Source organism: Coenobita brevimanus, chromosome 54, assembly GCF_032717465.1.
Source record: "Coenobita brevimanus isolate Jiangsu-jjx chromosome 54, ASM3271746v2, whole genome shotgun sequence".
Taxonomy (NCBI): Eukaryota; Metazoa; Arthropoda; class Malacostraca; order Decapoda; family Coenobitidae; genus Coenobita; species Coenobita brevimanus.
The window spans coordinates 7148116-7169093 of record NC_137007.1 but is presented as its reverse complement, the minus strand read 5'-3'; the positions used below and the strand labels follow the sequence as shown (position 1 = coordinate 7169093).

The following is a 20978-nucleotide window of genomic DNA, read 5'->3' as shown; positions in this document are numbered from 1 at the left end:
ATATTTGCTTTTTTCCAAATATCAGGTAGTTTCCCTTGACTCAGGGATTTCTTGAAAATTAAAAATAATGGTTTACTTAACTCCTTTGCACATTCTCGTAACACCCAACATGAAATTTCATCAGGACCACTTGCTTTTCCTCTGTCTAATCTACTTAACTCCTCCTGTATTACTTTTTCTGCTATTTGTATATCTGGTTGTATGTGTGGACATGAGTGTTCCACATAGTCCCTTTCAAAATTTTTTTCTTCTGTAAAAACTAATTGGAAATTCTTATTTAGTGCTTCACAAATATCTTTCTCTTGTGTATAAGTGATTCCCTCGTCCATAATGGATTGTATTATATCTTTTACTTTGGTTTTGCTTCTGATATAGCTGTAAAACAGCTTTGGTTGATCACTACTTTTATTTATTATATCCTCCTCAAACTGTTTTTGGGCTTCCCTCCTTATTCTTGTATAGTCGTTTCTTGCCTGTTTGTAATTATTATATGCCCTTTCACTATTGTGTCTTCTGTATCTATTCCACAACAAATCTCTTCTTTCTTTTGATTTTTTACATTCTGCATTGAACCATTTCTGTATTTTCTTATCTGCTTCCTTGTGCTGTGGGATATACTTCTGGACTCCTATTTCATAAAATTCACAAAATTTTTTATATACAGCATTTAAATCTTGTCCTCTAAGCTCATTTTCCCAATCAACTTCTAAGAAATACTTCTTTAGGTCTTGGTAATATCCCTTTTTATAGTTTAGGCTCTTTTTGTAACTGTCATTGCTGTTTACTATGTCATATGCTATCCTGAAGTTATAATTTAGTACTGCATGATCGCTTTTGCCGAGTGGAGGGTGATATATTAAACTGTCAATGTCATTTTCTTGCCTAGTAAATATTAGATCTAGCACTGAAGGTACATCAAGTCCTCTTTTTCTAGTGGTTTCCATCACATGTTGCGTTAAGAAAAACTCTTGTACGAGATCCAGGAGCTTTTGGTCCCAACAGCTTTCTTGGCTATTTATATCTAGAGTATTCCAATTTATATTTGTATTGAAGTCCCCAGTTAGTATAATTCTTTCCGATTTCTCTTTCATTTTATGTAGCAAGGATCTTATACTCTGAATTGTACTCTCTGCATGCATGCAGTTTTCTCTCTGGGTGTAGTTTAGTGATACTTGCTCATCTTGCCTTTTTTTTTGGGGGGGGGGGTTCACCTTTAATTGTTGGTTGGTTTATGTTTCAGTGTTTGTCTTTTGTTATCATTTATATTTGTTGTCTTTTGAACTGGGATAAGATGAACATCTGTCCAAAGAAATATACCTGCCTCCCACTGCTTCATGTCAGCACAAGATGTGTCAGGTTGGTCAGTTCTGGATGCTGACTTCTTTTTGTTGCTTGAGATGCAGAGTTCATCCATCTGGACTCCCATTGCCTTGTGTCTTACAGGTTGCCAGTTTTGTCTCCATGGCATCACATTCAACACAGAAACCATGTCTTTTTGGCCATTGCTTTTGAGATAGCATCACTGGATGCAAACCTCTCTTGAAGAAACTGTTGTTATATCAAGCCCTGTGTCCAGTGCTAGTGCTGCTCAAGTCCTACAGTGGGACAAGGGGCTATTAGGTCAGAGCTTCTAGGCAGGTGTGCAAGTGATGAAGGCCTGTTATGGAGACTTACATGGACACACACAGAAATCTCAACATGTATACTGCAGCTTAACTAAGACCTGGCTCTGACTGCAACATCCCTGAATAAATCCCTAATAAATTTGAATTTCCTATGCTTATACTATTGTTGGTGCCAGTATGGGTATCAGGGTTGGCAAAAAAAAAAAAACTTTTTTTTTTTTTTTTTTTTTAAGCCCAACCCAGTTTCCCCCCCCCCCACAAAATACCCTCCAAAACCCGGGCAAAAGTGGGTTTTTTCAAAGTTTGACCTTAAATTTAAATAAAATAATGTTTCCGCTATACATAAATATGAACAGCCCAATAAAATCTTATTTTCACACAGTTATTTGAATGAGGGAATTGAACACAATCATTTTTTGACCCGTTTGGCTGTTATCCTTGGGCTTCCTGCTACACAGCAAAACATGCTTCAGCATGAGAGGCTTGAGAGCACAGCACAACTCATGAGCTGGCAAAGATCAGTTCACACTACACAATAGTAGGAGAAAGAGTCAGTTGCCTTGCTACTCTCCTTTCTTTGGTAATTATACAGTATACTTGCATTTCTCAATCTTCTAAATAATTATTATTGAAAATTCTGTTGCACAAGTGATTTCACACATTATCTTAACAGTAATAATAGCTTTTGATAACCAAATATCTAAGCCCATAAAATACATCTGTTTTAAACACAAAACAATGCTTATAATATATTGCTATAGAATTATTGATATTTGGTAATGATATGAGACAACATACAATATAAGTTAACTCCAGTAATGATTACTGTTATATAACAAATTTACCCCACTTCTTAACCCTTACACCGTGGGCTTGTTTTGCTTTGACTTGCGGCTCCCGCGGGCATATTCGCGCTCCGACAGCCTCTCAAGAAATACTTGCCAAAAATCAGTTATTAGTCTTAGAATATTAAAATCACATATACTTATGGCACATACCGTCAGCTTTCTCCTTGGGTGTTTGTTGAGCCTTCATCGAGTACCGTAGGACTTGTGGAGACCTCTGAAGTTGGGTAACGAAGTCTCCACTTTACACTTCCCGACAACTCGTAATATGATTACCACAGCCTGATATTAACACTAGAAACACTAATCTATGATTCTCAAATAATTTGGAATCCATACTCCCCAAAAAAAACACTGTGAAAGCAATGAAAATTACGAGGGCGTATGACCATCCCACTTCCGATCGTTCGCCGCTAGTGTTGTCTATTATTCATAAAAACACTCACAGTTTATATTTCTGTTACTTTATAACACTTATGTATATCTACAGTCTTTATCCATAAGTTTCCTTCAGTAATAGTAGTTTATTGTCACTGTAGGGATTCAATTTCTTTCAGTAAAATACGTAGCATTCACTTTCTCGTCCTGTATACTAGCATTGAGAGTGAATGTCACTTTCACCTTCACTCTCATAACTCATAGTATTCATACATGCTAGAGTGAAACTTTCTCTTTCATTACTCCTAGTATATATACTCGTATTCTTATAATACCACTCATTTACATTTCTATTTACGTTCTCTACTTTATTTACATTATTTACATTTCTATTTTATTTACACTGTGTTATGCACTGTCACTTGAAGTAACTTATAAAACTATTTTCCACTGTTCACTTATATTTACTTTCATTGCTTTCTTGCTGCTTACACATTATTTACACTTTATTTACAATTCCACTTGCACTGTTTTACTCAATAAAAAGATCATAGTCAATCTCTCTCAATTGTCAGCCCTTCACCTCTTTCCACACGAGATTTAGTAGGGGGTAAAGGTCACAGGGCCCTTTGCGTGGGGCTATAAAGCGGCGGAAGTTAGCAGGAGCAAATCAGACATACTTCCACTTTCAAAGACGACGGTGAACTGATAGTGGTGACCTCCTGCCACCTAGTTAGGGTAGGTGCAATACTACCAACTTCTGCCCTATGGTACCTGCTAATATATAGCAATGAAATGATTGGCAGGAAACCAAGACAATACATAATAAATTAGGTACTGTAGTTCTAGGTGAATGTAAATATCACTTAGGCTTCTCCCTTCCCTCTTTATATGTATATATATTACGAAAATAGATTATACGGCATATTTCAAGGGGAAATAAACAGCGAAAATTAGCGACCGAGTGCACGTGAGGTGTTGTCAGGTGATAATTAGCCAATTCCAGGTGTATGGCACTATCACTTACCTTATTTCTTTTTTGTATATATTATTTCGTATAAGAATAGGGCATAGGGCTTATTTCAATGGATGAAATCAGTGGAAAATTCCAGGGAAGATTTACTTAGCGTAGCACGGCCGGGCAGGCGAGAGGATAGGGTAATGGAGGGGAGGTAGGGAGGGGAGTCGAGAACAGGGAGAAATGGCTAACTTGTCAACAATGGATGGGAGTGCAGATGAAATTAGGAGTGCTGACTAGTGTTGGACATTGGCAGTACTGGTAGATGATACAAGCCACCACTTGAAAGCCAGGGCGAATTCAAAATAACACAGAATCACAAAAGTGTCGCCCCGCGGTATGATCCCTTGCTCCCAAGCGGCACGAAAGTGACGCCCGCAGTTAAGGGGTTAATAAACCAAAAACCATATCTGTCAAAAACAATATTGCTTTTTATTTTCAAACTTTCAAAATTAGAGACAGGAAGTGCTGGTTGTAAACTTTGTTTTCTCCACATTACATGTGGACGTATAAAAACTGAATCTGCTGAGAAGGAAAGCAATGTAAAAATATTCTTAAGATGAAGAAAACTTTGACAGGATTTTCTGAAATTGCAGTATGGGATAATGTTAGTATGTTTCAGGAAATATTATTATTTCATGTCGGTAAGTCATTTAGAAGTGAAGTGTCATTTTTATTTTATCATTTGTTTTCATTTTCGTTTTTAAAGGCTCCAACATGCTTGCATGTGTCGGCCTTGGTCACCCAATGGCGGCTCTCCACGCTGCACGATCCATTGCAGCCTCCCTGTTCAGTCCCTTAACCCTAAGGTCACACTTAATGACCTCGTCCCATGTCTTTCTCGGTCTACCCCTCATAACCCCACCCCCAATATTAACACTTCTCACCTTCCTCACCCAATTATCATCCCCCATCTTCTCCAAATGTCCAAACCACCTCAATCTACCTCTCCTCATCACAACACCAATACACTCCAGTCCCATCCTACCTCTCAACTCTTCCATTGTAAACCCAGCCCCTCCAGGCCTTGGACACAGGGATGCACTGCACATCCACCTAATCATTGTCATTTCTGTACGTCTGAGCCGGCAAATGTCTTCCTCCTTCAGTGCCCAGGTCTCACTGCCATACAGCATTACACTCCTAACACATCTCTATCTATCTATTGGCAGATGCCTCAATCCCATTCGGGGTGGCCACAAACAAATCGCCTCCAAGTCGCCCTGTCCCCTGCCATTTCACTGCCCTGCTCCCAACTCACACCCCCCTCTCTCATATACCTCTCCACCCCATCCCTCCATCTCATCCTCGGCCTCCCCCTCCCGCTTCCCCCCTCCACCTCACTCACATACACACTCTTCGTCAGTCTTTCACCCTCCATCCTCTCCACATGGCCAAACCACATCAGTGTGTTCCTCATAACGCTTCCTATCACATCCACATCAACACCACAACGCTCCTTTATATCCTCATTTGTCAGCCTGTCTCTCCACGTGACTCCACAGGCTCCTCTTAAATAACTCATTTCCACTGCTCTCACTCTTGACTTGTCCTTCCAACAATGTCCAAGCTTCACTTCCATACGTTAGAGTTGGTATCACAATACTGTCATGTAGTAACTTTTTCACTTCCATGCTCACTTCCCTGTTTCTTATCACTGCTTTCAAAGAACCAGCAACCTTTCTTCCCTGCTGTACCCTTTCAAGCACTTCATCCTCCAAACCTCCATCCTTACTCATCACACTACCCAAGTACTTAATCGTACTCACATTTTCCAATTCCTTACCATCCAGCCTCGCTGTACATTCACTAACTTCACCTTTCTCAAAGACCATCACTTTACTCTTTCCTACATTCACCTTTAGATTCCGTTTCTTACACACTCTCTCAAACTCATCCACCAAGCCTTGGAGCTCCCGTTCGTCTTCACTCAACAACACAGTACCATCTGCAAACAACAGTACAGGGAGTTTCCAAACAATATCCTCTCTCACCAGGGCTACTCCAACATCCACTACCCTACCTTGTACCTCTTTTATTACCCCATCCATGTACAGATTGAACAACCATGGAGACATGACACATCCCTGTTTCAAACCAACTTTCAAAGAGAAAAATTCACTTGTTTGTGTTGTAGATTCTGGTGATTACTTTACATCACGGGATGACGTCAAGGGCTTTACTTATGTCTGTTGTTGCAAGAAGTGTACATTATGCAGGTTGTGCAGAGTTGATGCCATCAGTTACATATTGTGTGGATTTGTTAGTAAGGCATTTGTGGAAGTGAGGCATGGACCTTGCAAGAGGGGAACAAGTCAAGAGTGAGAGCAGTGGAAATGAGTTACTTGAGAGGAGCATGTGGAGTGACATGGAGGGACAGGTTGACGAATGAAGAAGTGAAGGAACGCTGTGGGGTGGATGTGGATGTGGTTGAGAAGATTAGGAGAAATACACTGAGGTGGTTTGGACATGTGAAGAGAATGGAGAATGAAAGACTGACTAAGAGGGTGTATGTAGGTGAGGTGGAGGGAGGGAGAGGGAGAGGTAGGCTGAGGATGAGGTGGAGGGATGGAGTTGAGAGGTATATGAGGGAGGGGGGGGTGAGTTGGGGGGAGGGTAGTCAAATGGTGGGTGACAGAGCGACTTGGAGGCGTTTTGTCTGCGGCCATCCTTTGCAGGATTAGGGCGTCGGGCTATAGATAGATAGATAGAATAGCATTCTAAAGCAGTGTTATTGTTGCTGTTGTTGAACTGTAGTCTGTTTGGCTGAGCAAACCTGTTGACCCCTGGTAAGTCACTGTATCTGTGGGGTTTTCATACAAGTTTAATACAGTACATAAACCATGTCAATACCCCGTTGTGGTAGACAGTGTTTCACTAGAGTCACATTAGGAGTCCTTCCCCATGCTGAGGTGCAGGGAAATTTAAAGTGGTTTGGTTCCTGAGTGGGTGCTTCAGCTGCTTCACTGAGGGTCCACAGAGCCACCACATGCAGGCCCTAATCAGTGGAGTTATGTCAAAGGTTTCAATATCATGTAAGAGGTCATACTGAATGGGGCCATGCTTTTTTACATTTTGAGAGTCACATACTGGTAATGATGCTAAATTATAAGTACTTTTTCATTCATCACTGTATTATACTGAAAAAAATATATGGGTACTATCAGTGTTCAGAATGCAGTGAAGATCCATGGAAATAGTTTGAGCAGGAGGACCCACTGTGGATCATAAAAAGCCCCCACTAGTAATATGTGCTCATAATTGTTATGACATTTATTTTACATACAGTATACAAACATTCAGAAAGTGAACAAAAACATCATTTATTACTTTCATTGTGAAAGTTAGGAGACCACAGCAGTTCATTGCAACCTATTAACATTATTCAGCATATCGTGAAAATGACAAAAGTTTCGTAGTTCATAATGTTGTTCTAAAACTTATTTTTTTTTTAAGCCACCCTGACTTTATTCTTTGGTATGTTTATATGGGATGGCATAGGTAATGAATGGTGATGGATGGAATATCTCAAATTTGTTGTATGCTGATGATGCAGTACTGCTTGCAAATACCGAACAAGAACTTGGTAGACTAGTGCAGAGTTTTGTTGATGTCTGTGAGTGTCGTGCCTTGAGAGTAAATGTAGAAAAGAGTAAAGTGATGGTTATTGAGAGAGAAGGTGACCCCAGTGCAATGTTACAGTGAATGGAGAAAGACTGGAATTGGTGAGAGAGTTCAAATACCTGGGTACAGTGATAGAAAAGAGAGGAAAATGTGCAAAAAAAAGCGGAAAGTAGAATGACACAAAGAAGGAAAGTAGCTGGTGCAATGAGGGCCTTGATAAGAAACAGAGGCTTGAGTGTTGCAGCTGCACGAGGCTTACATGAAGAAGTGTTAGTGCCAGCTTTAACATAAGGATGTGAGACTATGGTGTGACATGAAAATGAAAAGTCAAGAGTGAGTGAGAGTGAGAGCAGTGGAGATGGGACTGCTGAGGAATGTATGTGGAATACAGAGAGTGGATAGGATACAAAATAATATGATTCATGAAAGATGTGGAGTGAGGAAGTCTGTGGACACCAGAATCGAAGAGAGTGTCCTGAGATGGTATGGTCATGTGGAAAGAATGGTTAACAATGGAGTGGTAAAAAAGGTATGTCTGAGTGAATTTGAAGGAGGGAGGAGGCAAGGTAGACCAAGGAGAAGGTAGAGGGATATGGTGGATGACTGTGTGAGGAAGAGAGGTTTGGAAGTCAGTGAGGCTAGGGAACTGACAATAGATTGAGCTGGCTGGATGAATATTGTGATAAGTGCATGATCAGGGGTTTGGCACCCCTTTGTAACATGACAGCGTCAGGACTGACTCTATCGGATACGTTATATGAAACTACAGAACGTGGTGAATGTTTTTGGCGTATCTGATAGAGCCTGGATTCTGGTGGCTTGAATGAGGAGTGAATGGAAGCATGGCCCATTGGATTGGGCAAATTTGGGCTGTCTGGACATTGCTACTCCTCATCCCATCCTAGGGTGGGAAAGGAGGTCTGGATGATGACGATGAATACCTTGAAATACGCAGACTTTATTGCCGGTACTAAGTTTTTTCATCCCATCTGTAAGAAGCTTTGGAATGATGATTCCTTAGAATTCACAATAAACTGAAGATGTAAAGATGACACACCATGCTTATGTACCATTTTTTGTTTTTGTTTTTCCATATGGTATTGGGAATACTGCATCCTGAACCTGTGAATAGTGCTTTGGTATTAATTACCTACTTCATATAGCTACATATTAGCCTGACTTCACCCATTTGTAAAAGGTTCTTTTCACTCCTGCCCCTCCTTCACTTGGAAGGCCTCCACTATCGAAGGTGATGACCCCCGTACCCCACAGTACACTGACCTAAATTGAATTTAGGATGTGATAAGTCATAAGTAAGAGCAGTGGAAATGTTCTGTTAAGTACTGAATATGGTTTGTGTAGACTGAATAGGCTAAGGAGCGCTGTGATTCCTGAAAGATTTATAATAAGAAAGTCTATTGAAAGTGGGGTAGAAGAATGTATACCTAGGTGGGATGGTCGTGTGGGGGGTATGGATATAAATAGGATGGTGAACTAGGGATGTGTGAGTGATTGACTCTGAAAGTGAAACTGGGCTTAATAGGCTTTAAGAAGGTAGATGAAGGTGGTAACTGCATATGTGAGAAAGCAAGTAATGGAAGTTAGTAAAGTTTAGAAACTGACAAGGGACTCGGATCAATAGAGGAGGTATGTAAAGCGACACACATGAAAGGGGTTTGGTATTCTTTTTTTTAACTGGGTAATCAACAGAACAGTGGTAGGTGGGGGCACTCACCATCCATGCACTCGATGTACTGCTGCTTTGGGTGTCTGCCCTTTCCTTTCTTCTTTCCTTCCTCTTTTGTCTTTCTTTCCTTCATTGTTTCCTCTTTCTTCTGCCTATAGATGACTTTACCCCCCGTCTTCTCTCTTTCTTTCCTTCATTCTTTCCTCTTCCATTTGCCTATAGGTGACTCTACACTGAGTGACAAGTCAAATGGTTTCCTGTGCACCAGGAAACCATTTAGTACATTGGATGGTAACCATATAACCAGATTATGGCACCTGGTGGTTTAGTGGGTTATTAAGGTGCTCCAATTGGATTAAGCCTGTGTAGGTTTATATCCAAGGGGAGGTTGGGTTTTATTGCTCACGTATTACCACTCTGATGAGTGAGGCTGGTCACTCTTATCTTAAATGTCAGGACCAACTTGCCTAACCCTGGGTTCCTACACTCCCCATGGGGCAGCATAGGACTGGATGATGGATGGATGGATGGATCAACAGAATAATTCACATCTGACTAGTGTATGTGATGTGCATATGTAAGGATCTGTAAAGGTTGAGTCATGATTTTGAAGGCTTGGATGTGTGAATGATTTTGTGGACCATATCTCTGGGCATAATGTTTATAGGTCTCACACCATTATATTTTGCTTTATCTTGGATCCTACCTCATCCATCTTTTTATGGGAGTAATGGCTGAGATGATGATGGTGTTGATGACAAAGTATATTTGAGCATTGCTGAATTAATCAGCTTGCAATAATGACTAATAAATTATTACTTGTGGTACAGATAAAGATGGTGATGATGGCGGTGAAGGTGAAGAACTGAGCAAGACTGAAGTAGCATCTCGACTTAACCAAATACTGTCTTCTGGTCCAATGGCTCCTCCAGGGCGGCGTGTCCTGCGCACCTCAGATTGTTCCAGTAGTGACACATCTCCAGTTCCTGTTTTGGTTCACCCAGATGATGCTGGTTACATAGGACTTCGACCAAATTCAGTCAAGTATGCAACCATAGATGCTTCAACACTCAGCAGTCACTTTAAAGACTCCAGAATTCATGGCAATCATAGCAGTGGCCACGGTGGGGACTCTAGTGGTGATGAAAGACCCCTAGGATCAGATGTCACTAATTCTGTCGCACTCAATGTACCTAATGCCAGGACATCTGTGGCTAGTGTGGGGTCACATGGCTCTAGTGAAGGCTACATTCGACCTGGTGATATAGCATCTGCCCCACCCCCACTTCCAGCTCGACGCACCCCTGCCCCTTTACCAGCCCTCAAACCTTCTTCAAGCAAGACTTCTCTCCTTCACATATCCCCATCTCCAATAGATGGTGATAACAACAGCTACCTGGACTTCAGCTGTAATGCCCTTATACAAGACGAGCCACTGTATGTAAGTTCACATTTTGCTGATGAGCCACTCTACCAGTTCTACACAGCCACTGTTTTGGAACGAGCAGCGCAAAACCAGGGTGACTGCTCCTCCGAGGATGACTATGAGGTAAGTTACTTTTTTTAATTCCATGTTTGTATGATATGATTAATTTAAAAGTATAGGTTATTGTATACAAGTACAACACAGAGAATTAAGCTTTTAGTCTTGCTGGTAGTTTGATGTTTTGTTGTTGTTGTTGTTGTTGAGCAACATCATCATCTGCACTGAGCATACCTGTGATACAGAGTCAGCCAAGGAACTCCACAGGGGGAACTGCATCTCCAGGTACTTTGGATGTGGTGTTGTTTCTTCAGTTGTGGGAATGGCCAGTAATTTGACACGACATGTTGCATGCTATAGGATGCAGCCATAATCCCTTGTAGTGTTACCTAGTCTGTGTTTGTATGCAATTAGCTAGGGATGGTTGATGTCCACAGTGTAATTTGGGTAGATCCTTTTTAAATTTGTTACAGATTGTGGTGCAGATGGGTTTTTGTTCTGAGTATGGAATGAGGGCCAAATGAAAATTGTATTCTCTTTGTGTAAGAAGTGTAATCTTTTATGGTAGTGAAACACGGGAAGTAAAGGTGGAAAACGTGTAGATTTGAGCGTACAGAGTTGAGGATGGCTAGGTGGGAAATGAAGGCATTAGTGATGTGATGCTTATGTGGAGCCGTAGATGATTTTGACATGTGGAGAGAATTCGTTCATTCATTTTTGAAGGCTCCAGCATGCTTGCATTTGTCGGTCTTTGTTACCTAATGATGGCTCTCCATGCTGCTTCATCTCTGGCAGCTACCCTATTCAGTCATTTAACCCTGAGATCACACCCAATGGAAAACTGGGTGAAGATAGATGAGTGTGAAAGTGGTAGGTAGAGGACTAAGAGCATTTGAGGTCCTATAATGGGCTCAAGGTTAAGGGATTGAAGAGAAATTCAACTGGATATTTCACAGCATGGAAAGCCACATCAGGTGAGTAAGACTTGACACATGTAAGCATATAAAAAGCCTTTCAAAATTAAGTTAATGATTCTGTTCCCTGCTACAGCCCAGGATTAATTTCACCTCCTTTCAGACACCAGGCCACAGCTCTCCCCTCCACCATCAGTATTCATATGAAATACAGATTAACAAAAGTATTCCACACCATTGAACTCCCTGCATTCAATTATCCCACTGCAGTGCTTCCTCTGTATTAAAGTGAATTTAGAATTAAGTGCCTGGTGCACTTTCTAGAGCAGTGTGTTTAAGTGGAATATATTGTCATTCCATCTTGTGCAGTGTTATGTGATAAGTGGGTGCACAAGAGATAGACTCTGAGATAATGCTGATTTCATGTGTGCAGTGTGTCAGGGAGAGCACATGAAGATCATCAGGCATGAAAGGATTGATATTGCTGGTGAGTCTGTCGAGTATGTGGAAGAGTTTTGTTATCAGGGAGACGTGTTAAGTGCTGGAGGTGGGGCTGGCTCTTGGCTAGTGCAAGGAGTGGTTGGAAAAAAGTTCAGGGAGCTGTTGCCTCTGCCGATACTGAGAGGGCTCTCCCTCCGTGCTAAAGGATCTTTGCATGTGGCATGTGTTAGGAGTGTAATGCTGTATGGTAGTGAGACTGGGCAGTATAGGAAGAGGATATTTGCAGGCTCAGACATACAGAAATGACAGTGATTAGGTGGATGTGCAGTGCACCCTTTAGTGCGAGGCCTAGGGGGGCTAGGTTTACGATGGAAGTGTTTAGAGTTAGGATGGGACTGGAGTTTATTGTTGTTGTGATGAGGAGGGGTAGATTGAGGTAGTTTTGGCATGTGGAGAAGATGGAGGATGACAAGTGATTGAAGAAAGTGAGAATTGTTAACATTAGAGATAGGGTTGAGAGAGGTAGACCAAAAAATGCCTGTGATGAGGTCATTGAGCCTGACCTCAGGGATAAGGGACTGAATAGGGAGGCTGCTAGAGATTGAGCAGCATGGAGAACCACCATTAGGTGACCAAGGCCGACGTATGCAAGCCTGTTGGAGCCTTTGAAAATGAAATGATATCGTGTGACAACATGTAGTTATTATGTAGGGGCTTTTTGTTAAATTTGGAAGTAAAGTGGGGGAAAAAAAAAATCCACATAGTCTAAGAGACCAGACCCTGTATCCTTATCAAGTAACATTCACAATATAGCACTTTCATGTACTGATTCCAAAACCTAATTGTCATTTCCACCTGAATATGAACAGAGTAGGAGAAAAAGGTACAGTATATATACAGCAATCCCTCCAATATCCGACGTAATAGGTCCGGATAGTGGTCCTGTCCGGATATTGGGCCCCAGCCTATGGACTTGTACTTATGGACCCTAACTCAGAGAAACACCTATACAACTCCCTCTGGACATGCATAGCACCTATTTAAGACCCAAATCACACCAATAAGGCACATAAATGACTGAAATAAATGCAAAAGAACCATAAAATGAGGGTTTAGAGGTAGGTTCATACAATATTCAACATTCTGGGTACTTACAAGTGCCTGGCTCCTGGACTGGTACTTATGGACCCTAACCTAGCCTAACTCAGAAAAACACCTTCCTACTGCACATGCATAGCTCCTAACACCCTATTCACACCAATAAAGGACATTAAAGAGTGAAATGAGGTGTTTGAGGTAAGTATAGTATGGATAAAAGTGCAGTACGAAACATTCTGCCTACTTACAGCAAGTCCATGGCCATCTCGATGAATAACCACCTCCTCTCGGACTCTGACAGTAAGAAGGATTTCCTGAAGCACTTCCAGTACACTGTTCATGAAGTCTTGCTCTGAACTTAGTCAAGCGCACTCAGAAGTCCATTCTCTTCACAGTGCGCACTCTTGTCTAACTTAATCTCCATTGTAACTTACTAAGTGTTGCACTCTGCACTTTAACTTTTCCCACTCTTCTAACCATTTTCTAAAGCAAAAACAAACAAGTCTAATTATGTTAAATTTTGTTCCAAATTAGTCTTTTCACTCACAACTGTAAATCCTTAACACAACACACTTTTTTTTTCAGTGCACAACACTGTAAATTCCCATGTGGTCTAGTGGAGAGTTCTTGCTGTTTAATCACTGTCAGAATCCGAGAGTATCACTGGCAGGTGACCTAGGGGTGCGTCGCTGGGTCGTGGTGATGGCGTACCCACTGCAGATGACTCTGAAGACAGACGCAAACTCACGTCAAGCGGTGACTCCACCGTGGCTGATGTGCTGGGGTGTGGCTCAGAGCATGAGGCCCTGTCTTGGGGAGGCAACGGAGTGGAGCCAGGCTGGGCTCAGCGGGGGTCACGGGTCTGAAAAAACTGTCAATCGTTGATTGACGCAAGGACCGACGATTCTGACGATTGGTGATGCGCTGCCTGAAAGCACGCACTTCCTCCACAAGTCCCAAGGGCTCCATCTCCCTGTCGCAGTCCGGGTGTTCCAGGTAGTCGAGAACGAACTCTAGGTGTTCCCGGAGTGCGCTCAGCTTGGGGATGGCAGGAGTAGTGTCACGCTGAGAGGAGTCCGCATCATCGTCGCCATCCTCGTCGGAATCTTCAAGCTGGGTACTGACACCTGCAACTGAAGATGCGATCTCGGTATCAGACAATGTCTGATACCCAGGATCGCCCTCGTCGTCATCCAACCACTCGTGCACATCGTCCACATCAACATCGCCGCCATACGTACATAGCCGTGCATGGAAGTCATCCACGTCAAACCCTAGAAAATCGTACTCCACATCTGTTCCGAAAGGCAGACGAGACCAACCATTTTCTAAAGTCTTGACAGGGACTTCCTTCCATGCACTGGCCCAGTTGTAGATTGCAGACTTGATGTTATAGCGGTGAAGGTTTTCCAGAGTCCGCTGGCCTCGCGTGTCCCGTCCCTCCCTGCGCTCGTCCTCGTCCTCGAGAACAACCATCACCTCGTCCAGGAACTTCCTTCGGTATAGGCGCTTTGTTGCCACGATCACTCCTTGGTCCATTGGTTGGATGAGAGCAGTCGTATTAGGTGGCAGAAACATGCACCTAATACGGCCATTTTCAGCCACCAAGTGGATGATGGTGTGGTCTGCCTCCTCACACTAGGTTACTTACAGTATAATGTGCTTTTAATTATGTTTATCGTTGTCTGGCACACTGAAGGCCAGTTTCAGGTGATTATGGCAGGTTTTTGGGGTCATTAGGAGTGGTTGTGGGGAGGGTGTTGGCCATAAGCTGATTTTCCCTTAGGCTTTTTAACTTCCATAGAGTGGATTTCCGTAATGCTGTTTCTGATATAGACCCATTAGCTGCAAGCTGACTAGTGTTTTTGGAGAGACAGGGAGATCAGAAAGTGTCTAGGAGGATACTGCAAAGTCTGCCAGATACAGTGTATAGACTTTTTTTTTTTTTTTTTTTTTTTTTTTGAGTCACAATACACTGTCCTCTTGTGTTAGTTTCATTGTCCTAGCACTGTGCTGTCTTGGGCATTAAGTTGACATCTGTTATGTCTATTAGGGAACTGGTTTAGGATTCATGGTGTGTTGCATGATGTTTGAGGGGAACTTTTGGATGGAATGTTTATGACTGCTGGTATATTGGTGTTTAACAATTATACAGTACAGTATTTCCAAAATGTTCCCACATGTAAGTGGGTGTGCATGCATGCATGCACATGTATGCATGCATTCCATTTTTTGTCCAAAGCTAATTGATTGGCAGTAAGATTGTTACCTTGGACATTGGTGTGGTCAAGGTGAATTTGTATGTACAGTACAGTAATTAGTTTCTTACTTAGTAATGACTATTGGGGAATTAAGAACTTTTCATTTCCGGTTCTCTTTTTTTTTTTTTTATAGCCTAGTATGTTCTGTTTGTGCCCGGATTCCCCAAGTTGTGTTTCGTAATTGAGGCTGTCAACATTGCATTTTGTGCTGTTGTTAAAGTGCTTCTGTCTGATATTACTGTCTCTGAGAATGAAGAGTATTGTAAAGTGTCTTTTTGAGGCAGTTTCATGAGGTGGTGACAGGGATGGTTGTTTGTGGGCAGCATGTTGGTAGTATTTTAATGTGCTTTGAGTTAGGGGAGGATTAAATGATAGTTTGGATGAGTGTTGGGTTGTCGAGGGGTGTGGTTGTTGTGGGATGCATAGTGATTTTATGTGAAATTTGTTGTGTTTTGTATTGTGTAGGACCAAGTTTTTTTTTTTTTTTTTTTTTTTTTTTTTTTTTTTTTAATGTGAGGAAGAAGGAACCAAAGGCCACAAGCCCGCAGTAACTGTTCCCTCCAAGAGAAAAACAAAATGCAGGAGAGAGCCAAATTATAGATCTGATCATTTCGAGATGCCTGAACACACTACGTTTGAAAGACTTGAGATCATAGGAAGCAGGAAATACAGAGGGAGACAGTTCCAGAGTTGACCTGTTGTGTAAATGAAGGACTGAGAGTAATGGTTAACTCTTTCATTAGCGAGTTGGACAGAAAAGGGATGAGAGTTTGCTGCTAGACGGGTACTATGCGCCCATCGTAGAGATGGAGGGATGCAAGCAGACAGTTCAGAGGAGCAATGACCATTGAAGTAGCGATAGAAAAAAGATAAAGATGAAGGGAGCCAGTAAGAGGGGGAGAGTTAATGAGAAGAAAAGCCTTTGACTCCACCCTATTGAGAAGAGCTGTATGTGGGGATCCTCCCCACACATGAGAGCTGTACTTCACACCGGGGCGGATAAAACCCTCGTATAGAGTCAACAGTTGTGCAGGGGTAAGGAAGGAATGGAGTCGGCTTAGCACACCTAATCTCTTGGAAGCAGATTTTACAAGAGATGTAATATGATCTTTCCAAGATAAGTCCCGAGTGAATGAAACCCCAAGCATATTTAAGGATGATGCATTATTAAGTTGAATATTAGTAAACATTAGTGGGTACACCTGCAGAAGATTTTGTCGGGTTGATAGGTGTAAGAACTGAGTCTTTGGTGCATTAAAAACAACAGGATTATTTTTATCCCAGTCGGAGATGCGAGCCAAGTCAGACATTAGGTGTGCCATAGCCTCATCCCTTGTTTGTTGAAGTAACTGCTGAGATGGGCGTTGCGGGAACCGAATGGAAAGGCGAAGGGTGGAGTCATCAGCATTTGAGTGGATAGGGTTAGATGTACAGCTTAGAAGGTCATTGATGAATAAAAGTAAGAGAGTTGGTGATATGACAGAGCCCTTAGGAACACCACTGTTGGTAGATCTAGGAGAAGTACGATGGCCGTCTACAACAGCGGCTATAGAACGACCAGAAAGGAAGCTATAGATGAAGGCACAGATAGAAGGATAGAAACCATAAGAGGGCAGTTTGGAAATTAAAGATTTATGCCAGACTCAATTGAAAGCCTTTCAGATGTCAAGTGCAATGGCAAAGCTTTCGCCAAAGTCCTGAAAGGAGGATGACCTGGAGTCTGAAAGGTAGGTGAGAAGATCGCCAGTGGAGCATCCCTGACGGAAACCTTATTGATGATCGGAAAGAAGGTTGTGATAGGAAGGATGCTTTAAAATTTTTCTATTAAGAATTGACTTGAAAACTTTCGAGATACAGGATGTTAAAGCAATTGGACAATAGAGGGTTGGGAATGGTCACCCTTCTTTGGGACTGGCTGAATGAGAGCAAACTTCCAGCAAGAAGGGAAGGTACAAGTTGATAGACAAAGGCGAAAGAGTTTGCCTAGGCAGGGTGTAAGCACTGAAGCACAGTTCTTGAGAACAACAGGAGGGACTCCATCAGGCCCATATGCCTTGTTAGTATTTAGGCCTGTGATGGCAGAAAATACATCAGCTGAAGAAATTTTAATGTCAGTCAAGTCTTTAAATGTTGTATTATGGGTAAAAAAAATTATCAGTGCACAATATGTATGAAACATTTTGGACCACAGAATGAAGGTCACTGAAATATTAGTGTCTAACCTACCACACGTTGATAGCCCTGATGTCGAGAGGTGTCATATATCGCCAGATAGCAATATCTTCATGCAAACATATAGGAAATGTTATAATTACATAAACAGACATTGTTCATACACAATGACACATTGGTAATGTTCGAATATTTTCAGTATGCATCGGACCCCCAGTGCACCAATACTTTTTTTTACCCACAGTACATGTCAGATGTAAGTGTTGTTAAAATTGCTTTGTCCTGATCCTCGCTTGGTTCAAGCTGAAGTTACCAGATGCTTACATTTGTCCATCATGGCCCTGAATGTTTTTTCTGTATTTCCAGTCTATGATCTTAGGGTGAACGACACAGTGGTCAGAAATCCTCCTTTATATGCAGTTTGACATTACCTATAGTTAGAAAAAAAAGGGATGTGCATGAAGTTTTGAGTGTGCTGGAGGTTACATACTTCAACCCCAGAGGTCATTTAGCATTCTGCCTGAATTGCATTTCCCCCTGCTGGCACGGTGAAGCTGAAAACACCAGCCATCTCAAAGCTACATGACATATGAAGAGGAGTTGAGATCTGTCCCTTCAAGATATGGTGCAGCCACCAATGAAGAGGCACCTGCAATGGTTATGCTACTAAATATTTATTATGTAATTTTTTTTATTTGGGAGTCATAAAGAGTGGTCTGGTACTAGGGTTGCAGTGCAAAATTTAGGTGTGGGAGCTGTAAAAACACTGATGTAATTTTCAATTCTTATTCCATTATATATATAGTTACAGTTCTGTACCACTATGAATTACAAACATTAATGTACTTTGGCAGTTAAGTTTGATTCTTCTGCTAAAGTATCAATAAGAGAAACATTTCTGAAGATGAACAGCTTCATTGGAGGTAGTGGAGTGGCACTTCCATGAGCCTGCAGCACTGCATCTCTGTCCAATACTAAATTTAAATCTAAGTTTTTAATACCTGCCCTTGGTAAAAAATAAGTATAATTTCTTTTAACATTTATCCCATTGTTCATCAGGTAATCAATGATGGCCAACATGATGGTAGTGGTGGTAGTGGAAATGGGAGGCGGCTGCAGTCCAGGTTATCTGCAATGGAACTGGTCACCCCAGCTGATGGGCGAAGGACACTCTGGTGTGAACTGCCAGAGGTTATAGAAAGTGGTCTTCTCAGTATGTACCTCACACATCATTTTATTTTTGTATTTTTAGTTATGGTAACATTGTAAAATACTCTAATAGAGTGTAATAGGAGTTAGTGGCTGATTAAAAGTGACCTGAAAAGTACCATAAGAGAGATGTTTGACTGGAGGCTGGCTGACCAACCTCACAACCAACAGCTCTTAGGCAGAAAGCTTCAATAACTCTTAGGCAGAAAATTTATCCTTTAGTATTGAAAATCAGAGTCCAAGGTGAGGTACATAATTACATATCTTACAGATATTTCATATTCAAGTTCATTCATATAACAGGCATCCTTGGAATTTGTGAAGAAAAAAACACAACTTGTGTAATGAAGGACCAGGAATTTCACACCACAGAAGGCTCAAAACTGGCTTGCTCCTCTTCCTTCCCAGGGCCCAGTGTTGTCCACTTTTTGCTACAGACCTACTGCAGCAAGGGCACTTATGTTGTTTGCTCATGGTAAAAGAGAACAAAAAACAAAACAAAATGACAACAACAACAGCCCCCATTTGTGTCACCCTAATTTAGGGGAAAAAAGAAAACTGAAAAAAACACAAAGAATAGAAATGGAAAAAAACAGGGTGTCTGCGAGGTCACCACGAGCAGATGGGGTACGACTTGACTACCCTTCTAGGAAAGGTAACCCAAACAGAGGTGCCGCAAAAGTGCTGAGGAGGTATTGACAACTTTTCCCAGTTCGAGCTTTATAGCAGCAGCAAATACATCACTTAGGCAAGACCTCATTGGTTACGATACTGCCACTGCGCAAAGCATAAGTATTTGGAACAACTTAGACGAAGAGGTGGTGCAGGCGAAAAACATTCATGTGTGTAATAGTAGACCAGATAAATGTGAATATGGAGACAGGACAACATGAGCATTGCTCAATTCCTGTATATTACAGTTAGGTAAATACAAATACAGTAGGTAAATACACACACACACACACACACACACACACACACACACACACACACACACACACACACACACACACACACACACACACACACACACACACACAACAGAGAACAGGAAGAGAAGACAGTGTTTTATTGGAGAGTTATGGATTAGAAATTGAGGAAGTGGTACTGATAGAGAGAAGGAGAGAAGAGGGTATTAAAAACAACAAAAACAACTTGAAGGTGGCATATACTAATGTTGATGGTTTAATATCGGCAAGGTTAGAAATCAATGATTTCTTGAGGGTACATGAACTTGATGTTATGTGCTTTGTAGAGGCCAAGTTAAGAGAAGGTCCATCTGAGAGATGGTAAATACAAACTGTGGAGAAGAGACAGAAAAGAAAAAATTGGAGGAGGAGTGATGATAGCAGTGAAGAACAACATAAATGTAGATACTGTGGAAATGGGAGAGGGCAGGGCTGAACTGATAAATGTGAAATCAGAAATTGGAGAGAATGGCAAGGGAGATATGGCGGTAGTGTATGTTCCCCCTAAGACTAGAGGATGGAATGATGATGAATACCAGATGTTGTCAGACATGGCCAGTTATCTACAGAAAATGATTAAGAAAAGCAACAATATAGTTTTAATGGGCAACTTTAATTGTAAAGAGGTAAACTGGGAGGAATGGGACTCAGGAGACAGCGAAGATTCGTGGGACACTGTATTATTAAATATAACAGTGAATAATGTGATGACACAGTGGGTCAAAGAAATAACACGATTCTGAGGTGAGGACACACCAGCAAGACTAGATTTACTGTTTATCAAAGAACCCGATGTAATAGAATATTTGAAATATCTGTGCACTCTAGGAATAAGTGATCATGTGGTCATTGAGTTCCAGACGATATTAGGGAACGTGGTGCCAAAAGATGAGCTTTATAGGCAGGGAAGATACAACTGGGAAAGCAAACTTTACAGGATTGAGAAAATTTTTCGAAAATGCAGATTAGAGAAAATTCAGAGAAACAAGAGAGATACAGAGGAAATGGGATATCTTTCTAGACCTCTATAATTTGGGAGTGGAAAAGTATGTGCCAAGATTAAGGGGGAAAGAAAACAGGAAAAAGGAGTAGTTTAATAGAAGGTGTATGATAGCAAAAAAAAAAGATAGAGACATGACATGGAACAACTGGAGAAAGAGAGGTAACAACAGAACAAAGGAAGAATATAAAAGAACTAGAAATGAATATACAAGAATACGTAGAGAGGAATAAAGGAACTTTGAAAAGGGTATAA

General features: G+C 41.4%; 1 protein-coding gene across 1 annotated transcript in view; it reads left to right on the top strand.

The window, feature by feature from the left end:
• Exn (Ephexin) overlaps nucleotides 1–20978 on the top strand; it is a 344579-nt gene that overhangs the window by 165705 nt on the left and 157896 nt on the right. The window contains exons 13-16 of the mRNA XM_080273353.1: nucleotides 5977–5994; nucleotides 7849–7866; nucleotides 10035–10726; nucleotides 18606–18759. Coding sequence (XP_080129479.1) covers nucleotides 5977–5994; nucleotides 7849–7866; nucleotides 10035–10726; nucleotides 18606–18759 — 882 coding nt within the window. The remainder of the gene's footprint in view (nucleotides 1–5976; nucleotides 5995–7848; nucleotides 7867–10034; nucleotides 10727–18605; nucleotides 18760–20978) is intronic.